The sequence below is a fragment of the Arachis stenosperma genome, chromosome 1 (genome assembly GCF_014773155.1).
Source record: "Arachis stenosperma cultivar V10309 chromosome 1, arast.V10309.gnm1.PFL2, whole genome shotgun sequence".
Taxonomy (NCBI): domain Eukaryota; kingdom Viridiplantae; phylum Streptophyta; class Magnoliopsida; order Fabales; family Fabaceae; genus Arachis; species Arachis stenosperma.
Window position 1 is genome coordinate 9173920 of NC_080377.1, and position 7847 is coordinate 9181766.

At 38.7% G+C, this 7847-nt stretch overlaps 2 protein-coding genes across 2 annotated transcripts; one reads left to right on the forward strand and one right to left on the reverse strand.

Moving 5' to 3' along the window:
- The first annotated feature begins 831 nt into the window (after positions 1-831).
- On the forward strand, positions 832-3711 carry LOC130974863 (uncharacterized). Its single transcript, XM_057899706.1, has 3 exons — positions 832-1420; positions 1802-2794; positions 2888-3711. Exons 1-3 carry the CDS (start codon positions 832-834, stop codon positions 3709-3711), a joined length of 2406 nt encoding a protein of 801 aa, XP_057755689.1.
- Positions 3712-5189: 1478 nt separating this feature from the next.
- Positions 5190-7847, reverse strand: LOC130974872 (serine/threonine-protein phosphatase 7 long form homolog). The gene is made up of 4 exons (XM_057899715.1): positions 7813-7847; positions 5974-6689; positions 5798-5888; positions 5190-5678 (listed from the first exon to the last, which is right to left on the reverse strand). Exons 2-4 carry the CDS (start codon positions 6678-6680, stop codon positions 5190-5192), a joined length of 1287 nt encoding a protein of 428 aa, XP_057755698.1. The 5' UTR covers positions 6681-6689; positions 7813-7847.

Sequence of the window (7847 nt, forward strand, 5' to 3'; positions counted from 1 at the left end):
TTTTCAATATCAATACGATTGACTAAGAGACAAATTAATATTAAAGTAAATGGCGAAAATAGATGTAGACGTAACACAAGTATATCAAAATTCAAAGAAAGGGAAATTGAGACATGTTTCTTGTAATTATTTGTGTTAAAAATATATAAAATTATCTTAAAATTGAGGGTTAAACCTTTATCCCAAATATAATTATTAACTTAAGCATTCTGCACATTTTAAATACAATTTACTAGTTCCTTAATATTTTAACCCCAAAAGTTGTTGTTTCAGGCTCAATTTTTTCGATATGGAGCATGTATGTGTGTTTGGCATGGATATGGAGTTAAGGTGGGTTAGACATGTATGTGGGGCAGAGTTTTGGCAGCTTTAGGGAGGGGTACTCGGACGGTCCGAGTTCTGTGTTTTTAAGTTGTAAAAGTGGGAGACGGACGGTTCGATTTGGGGTGGGGAGGGAAAGTGTGTAGTTGCAGAGGAATCGGACCCTGCGAGATGGCTGGGGGAAGAGAAGACGCACGGTCCGATTTGCGTGTAGTTGATGGAGTCGGACCGTCCGTTTTGGGTAGGGATGGTCGAACCGGTTCACGAAAACGCATGGTCCGATTTGGTTCTTGAATATATTTTTGAATGAAGTTAACCAAGTCGGACGGTCCGAGTTGAGAATAGAGTCTCTATAAAAGTGCAACGAGTTAGTGTTAGGTTATCCCTCTTCTTCTCCTTCCTATGCGCCGCTTCCTCCTCTGTTTCGTTCTTCTGGGTTATATTTCATGGTTGTTCAAAATCAAAGAAGTGGGTAGTTAGTGTTATGTTTTTTTTTTGTGAGTAGGAGAAATGAGTGATAGAGTACTAATAAAGGTGTATTATTTTGGTCAAATTTTATTAGAAACATCTGAAGGGGTAAAATTTATTTGTGAAAATCCAATAGATGTTGTTATTCCTTTTATCATTTCCTTTGAAGAACTGAAAGGTTTGATCTGTGAAAAGATTGATTCTGAGAGGGCAAAAAAAATATCCTGTGTTCTATACAGATATCCCGTACCGGTATTTGGTGGGTTTGTCCAATTTCAAACAAGATATGTGACGGACGAAGCGAGCATGCAGGAGATGTTTTCAATGTATATTGAAAACCGGGCGCAGATCTCATATATCGAGTTGTATGTTGAGTTTGAACAATCTGAGGCAGACCGAAACATTCTACGGGAAGATTATAATAGTGACAGTGAAGAAGAGTTCGAAAGCAACTACGAATGTGTTGGTGCAGATGGAGATGAAGTTCATGGTGAGGGAAATATGGATCCAGATGTGACAGAGGTGGCAGATGCACTCGCAAACGATATGCCGTTTGGGGAGCCTTCATTCATGCGAGTTCTGGACTTGGAAGCCATGCATGTTCCGGAGTTTCCGGAATATATGACTGCAGGTACGTTAATAAAAAATAATTGTCTTTTTTATTTGTTTTTTGAATTATTTATGAATGAATTATTATTTATTACCCATTATTTACGCATGCGTTGGTGTCATGTATGTGTTAGACATTGAACCGGTTGAGCTGATCCTATGTAAAAAAAAAATTAAAAAATAGTAGGAATTTAAAAAAATAAAAGTCAACATATGTGTTCAGTAATGTTTGAAACATATAACGTTATTTTAAACGAATATAGAACATAGAATTTAATATTTTATTATTATTTACGTTAGGGTCGGATTTATGTCATACTTGATGCAGTTAATATTGATTTAGTATGGTTTTGAAAGATATATGTATTTATTGAAATTTTTTCCATGCTTGGTGTCCTGGCAGAAGTTCCTTTTGTCGCAGATGGTGAATTTGCTGTTGGGATGGAGTTTAGTTCCCGGGAAGCTGTTATTAAGGCAATAAAAGAGTATACCATACGACGAAGCGTAGATTACCGGGTGTATGAGTCTGAGCCTTTGACATTTTATGCCAAATGTACACAGTATGGGTCAGGGTGTGATTGGCTTATCAGGGTTAGTCTGATCAGCAGGAAGTATTGTTGGGTTATAAGGAGGTATAATGGTAGTCACACTTGTACCAGAGCCACCATTTCACAGGATCATGCGAAGCTGGACTCCATCACAATTGCAGAAGCAATAAAGCCATTGGTTGAGGCTGATCCCTCCTTAAAGGTAAAGTCCGTTATAGCAGAAGTGCAATCGAAGTTTAACTATACTGTTAGCTATCGGAAAGCATGGTTGGCTAAGCAAAGGGCAGTAGAAAAAATATTTGGAGGTTGGGAGGCATCGTACGAAGCGTTGCCTATATGGTTTCAGGCCATGTGTCATAAGGAGCCATCAGCTGTTGTCCATTTTGAGACTATGCCTGCATACCAAGGCGATGACTTGGTTGGTCATATTCGGGTACTGCATAGAGTATTTTGGAGTTATTACCCCTGTATCAGGGCATTCAGACATTGTAAGCCAGTTGTCCAGGTGGATGGGACTCACCTGTACGGGAGGTATAAGGGTTGTCTCCTAGTCGCAGTTTCACAGGATGGCAACAACAACATCGTCCCAATTGCGTTTGCTATTGTCGAGGGAGAGACTTCTGATGCGTGGCACTTTTTCCTTAGTAACTTGCGTCAACATGTTGTCACTCGGGATGGTGTGGGACTGATATCCGACCGACACGAATCCATCAATGCAGCTGTGGAACGGAGTAACGGAGCCTGGTCACCTCCTAGAGCTTTTCATATGTTCTGCATCAGGCATATAGAGTCGAATTTTCTGCGGAAATTCAAGGCACCGTACCTCCAAAAATTGGTAGTCAACATTGGTAATAATATAGTAAATTTAAGTAACTTATTAACAGTAGTTAAATATTAATATTTGTTTTTGAGTTTATAATTTTTTTTTTGCTTTCCTCTAGGATATTCCAGGACGGTGCGGGAGTATGAAGTGCGTTACCAGCGATTACGGGAACGGGGGGAAGCGTATACCAACTGGTTAAACCGAATTCCTCGCGAACAGTACGCATTGGCGTTTGATGGTGGATACCGATGGGGTCACATGACAACGAATCTAGTGGAATGCATCAATTCAGTGTTGAAGGGTGCACGCAATCTTCCTATTACTGCTCTTGTCAAGGCAACATTCTACAGGCTAAACGAGCTCTTCACCAGAAAAAGAGCAGAGGCAGAAGCGCGGATTAATGCTGGCCATGTGTTCTCCGAAGTCGTGACCTCGAAGTTGCATGCAAACCAACTTGCATCAGGAAACATACAGGTCAGTTGCTTTGACCGGCAGAATGAAGTCTTCGAGGTGCGTGAGATGCCAAGCGGATTGGAGTTTGCAGTCGATCTACGCGCCCTTCGATGTGACTGTGGTGAGTTCCAGGTGGACCGGATCCCCTGCAGACATGTGTTCGCATGTTGTGCGAACCAGCGACTGGATTGGAAGCTATATGTGCATGATGTGTATAAGATGGACCAAGTTCGGCGGGTGTACCGAGCAAGATTTAGGCCACTAGGTAACCCGACGACGTGGCCTGCGTACAACGGTCCTCGCTACGTACCGAATCCGTATCTGAGACGTGTCTCGAAAGGGCGCCCCAGGATGACGCGTTTCTTGAATGAGATGGACACGCGAATGTTACGTCGTCCTAGGCGATGTACGCTATGTGGAGCTGAGGGACACAGTCGTAGTAGATGCCGTCAGTCAGCTGGTAGAACTGTCGACGGAGATGCTCAGTAGGTTCACATTGTGGTAGGTGTAGAACGTCAGTATTATGTCATGGGTTGTCTTTTTGAGAGAACTTGACTTGATATGTGGAACATTATGTAATGCTTTTCTGATGTTTTTATGTTACAACGGTTTATGTATTCTAATGTTAATACGGTTTATGTTAAAACGGTTCAAGCTGATGTTTTTATGTTAAAACGGTTTACGTATTCTGATGTTTTAATCGCATTGTATAAATGAACCGGCCGGTCCGGTTCAATCGCATTGTATAAATGAACCGGCCAGTCCGGTTCAATCGCATTGTATAAATGAACCGGCCGGTCCGTTTCAATCTGATTTTATGAATGAACCGGCCTTTCAGGTGCAATCTGAATGTATAAATGAACCGGCCTTTCCGGTTCAATCTGATTGTATGAATGAACAACAATAATGCGTACGTATGCAACACCTGTACCGTAATGCGTACTCAAGATTAACAATACCTGAATAGTGCATAAATACTCTAAACATACAACATAGATACTCTGAACATACAACATAGATACTCTGAACATACAACATAAATACTCTCAACATACTACATAAATACAACATGGTCCACGTGATTACTACTTAAATAAATACGTTACAAGACAACTACTTTCTCATGGCCCACTTCACATCCTTGACTAAATTCTTGCATTTCTTGGCCGCCTTTTTGAAGACAGATGGAGTGTAGCGACTAGCACTGCGACGTGGTGGATCAATCCTCAGATTGTAACCTTTGGAGGTTTCATCCGGAGTGCGTGCATAACCTGTATAGAAATTATAAAAAATAATTAAATTATGCGCAGCAAGTAATCACAGCAAGACATAAACCACATAAGATTTAGTAAAGGTAAAAAATAGATGCCAGTTATGAACAAAAAAATAAAAAAGTAATGCAACATGTAAAGTAGAATACAAAACATAATACCATCATTACGAGATTCTTCATCCTCGTCAAACTCCTCTATTTCATCGTCATCTTGATCCTCCTCGTCATCCGGGTCATCTACTAGATACTCATCTGTCTCCTTCTCGAGTGCATTAGCATCTTCTTCAATGAGTCCCATGGATACACGGTTAGGATTCTGACTAAAAAAAGCTCCGCGTCCGTCATCACTCCTACTAGAGTCAACCGACACAAACCCCCCAGAAGCAACCGATGATGTATGGCCCGGATACCTCGCATCCAATGAATACCTACCAGCCATGAGGTCAGGCTGTTGGCCATATTGTGGTAGTCCAGGATCTGCAGACATCAACCCAAGCAACTGGCTAAAGGAACCTCCTTCTCCTGTTTCAAATTGTGAGGTACCCCAATATTGTTGACTGATTGGAACTGATGGGGGGAACTGTGTCTGAGGTACATAATGGATTGAAGACTGAGGTTGTTCTTGTGGAATCGGTGTTGGAGGTAATATATGCGGCGAAAGTGGCTCTTCTACTTGATTGTCAGCATCCATATCCTAACTACCCTCATCGGTATCCTGATTATCCTCATCCAAATCCTGATCACATTCCTCCATATCCTGATCACCTTCTTCATTATCTTGACCCACAAGATTTGACAAGTTCAAGTGGTCCCCATATTTTGATCGGTACCAATGCATGTAACTATCTAGTAGATCATGTGAAGGCATCGGAAGCTCAGATAGAATGTAGTTATACCTGTTTGACCAATGCATCACCCATTTTGAATGACTCGCTTCCGTGGCCCAATTAAGATTCTTGGGACCCTTTAGGGTTTCTCCATGCGCCTTCTCTAGATTCCGCTCCTGACTTGGTTGTCCCTGAACCAAACCAAACTGTCGCCTAAATCTATCGGTAGCATGCCACTCGACACATTCAAATGATACCAACGGAACTGTAGCACTCCAAACCACCGACTGCATGTAGATTTCAGGAGGAATGATGTTCAGATCCACCCGATCCACAGCATAAGCAACCCAAACAAACTGGAAAAAATAAAGGAACCTCAACATAACAGTCCACAAAGCCAATTACAAAGACAATGCTGTATAATTATGTCTCAGACCCTAAACATAAAACTAATACTACTTTCATTGAAACATACCTGCCCTTCCTGAAGTTCATCAAATGACTTCCTAAAGTGAGCTAACTTCAAGTATCTAAATCGTCGGTCACCACGCTCCCAGTTCCGCCACCTATGATGATATATTCAATTACCTCAGCTACCATTAAATGAATCATAAATATCAACATACGGGTACATAACTAACAAATTATTACCTGTTTGCTAGTGGAAAACTTCGAGGTTCCCTAGGTAGCGGCGATAGGTACGGCATTCTGATCCAAGCCCAACAGAGTAGAAGTGTTAGTGGACCATCTATTTCCTTGCAGTTAAAACGGGATGCCCGGCATAATGCCCTGTAGAGATGTGCCAGGCATGCCGCTCCCCAACTATACTGACCAATACTACCAAAATCACGTAGCAAGGGTAGAAATTTCCAATGCACCCCTGCCCCAGACTTATCCCCAAACAAGATCGTCCCGATCAACAACATAATATGGCACCTCACATACCTCTGTATACTGATATCATCAATCAACTGTAAATTTTCTTTTAAATCACGCAGCCAGGTAAGTTTTATGCAACTAGATCTACAGTCAGACATACGCGGTGCAACTCCAAATTGAAGCAAACACTCCGCCTCCAACGCTTCATAACTGCTCATTGTCATCCCTGTGACCGGAAGACCATCTGTGGGAAGACCAAGAATCATACCTACATCTTCAAGTGTCACAGCACATTCACCAATGGGAAGGTGGAACGTATGTGTCTCCGGGTGCCAACGTTCAATTAGAGCATTTACCAATGCTTTCTGACACTGCACTATCCCAATCTGAGATGCATGATAGAACCCGGTAATTCGCAGATGATCCTCCACCCTTTCGTTGTACCGATCCGGAGGAAGTGGATGGTTACATGTCAACATTCTTGATTTCTACAAAATAACATAACAAATTACTAATCAAATTATTAAGAATTGCTAACTTACCATCATAAATTTATTGACTGAATCCTTATACAACTAATTCTCGTAACTTCTAAATTTAACTAGTTAATCCTCAAAAGTATTCATAACTGCTAATGAAACTCATTACAAATACATATATTCCTAATCATAAATCTCAACAATATTTACAACATCCACAATAATAACGAACATTAATTAATTACTCTTTTCTTAAAAATTCGTCCCCTGCAATACAAAATATTAATAAATCTGTATATGCCATCATTCATATTCTAACAACGCTAATAATAATTAACTTGCTAATAATAATTACTACATTTAAAATTATTTAAATTTTCCCATAAAGAAATATCTAACATGGCTTAATTAAAAAAACCTTTCTAATCAACTCAGCATTAACACTTTACCACAATAATAATAACATCTAACCAAAATCGATAACAGTTACACTTAATTTCTTAAAAACACATTCAAATACCATTGGCTTACAAATAATAATTATACTACAATTAAATAAATTTATTAAAAATTTACATTATGTTCTACTTACTACTACAGCCAAAAACACAAAACTAAAGAACAACAACAACATAACATAACCATAACAAATTTTCTTATCATGATATATATAATTCATAATCTTTAAAAAAATATTTAAATAGAACCTAACAAATATTCAAAAATTAGTCATAACCATTCTATTTATATTCTTCAACTACATATCTCTAACAACTACATAATCATAACAAATTTTCTAATCATGATTTATATAATTATTAATCTGTAAAATAATTTTAAAGAAATCTAACAAACAATGAAAACTAAGTCATACTCATTCCATTTATGTTCTTCAAATGCATCTCTAAGAACAATATAATCATATAAAAAATTTTAATCATCATAAATACAATTATTAATCTGTTCAAAATATTTTAAAATAATCTAACTAATACTAATAAATAAATTAGTCATAATCATTCTATTCTTCAACTGTGTATCTAACAACAACCATAATATTGAAATTTTATATTTTAATAATTATAACTATAAAAAAATATAAAAACTCAAAAAAAATTCAAAAAATACTTACATAATCAGGATCACTGAGATAGTGAATAATATGAA

Bases quoted from the DNA above. Each gene is read 5' to 3' on its own strand.
- LOC130974863 (XM_057899706.1), top strand. From the start codon at position 832: ATGAGTGATAGAGTACTAATAAAGGTGTATTATTTTGGTCAAATTTTA. The intron at 1,421-1,801 runs GTACGTTAATAA...GTGTCCTGGCAG, and splicing joins TCCGGAATATATGACTGCAG to AAGTTCCTTTTGTCGCAGAT. The intron at 2,795-2,887 runs GTAATAATATAG...GCTTTCCTCTAG, and splicing joins AAAATTGGTAGTCAACATTG to GATATTCCAGGACGGTGCGG.
- LOC130974872 (XM_057899715.1), bottom strand. From the start codon at position 6,680: ATGTTGACATGTAACCATCCACTTCCTCCGGATCGGTACAACGAAAGG. The intron at 5,889-5,973 runs GTAATAATTTGT...ATATCATCATAG, and splicing joins AGTTTTCCACTAGCAAACAG to GTGGCGGAACTGGGAGCGTG. The intron at 5,679-5,797 runs GTATGTTTCAAT...TATTTTTTCCAG, and splicing joins ATGAACTTCAGGAAGGGCAG to TTTGTTTGGGTTGCTTATGC.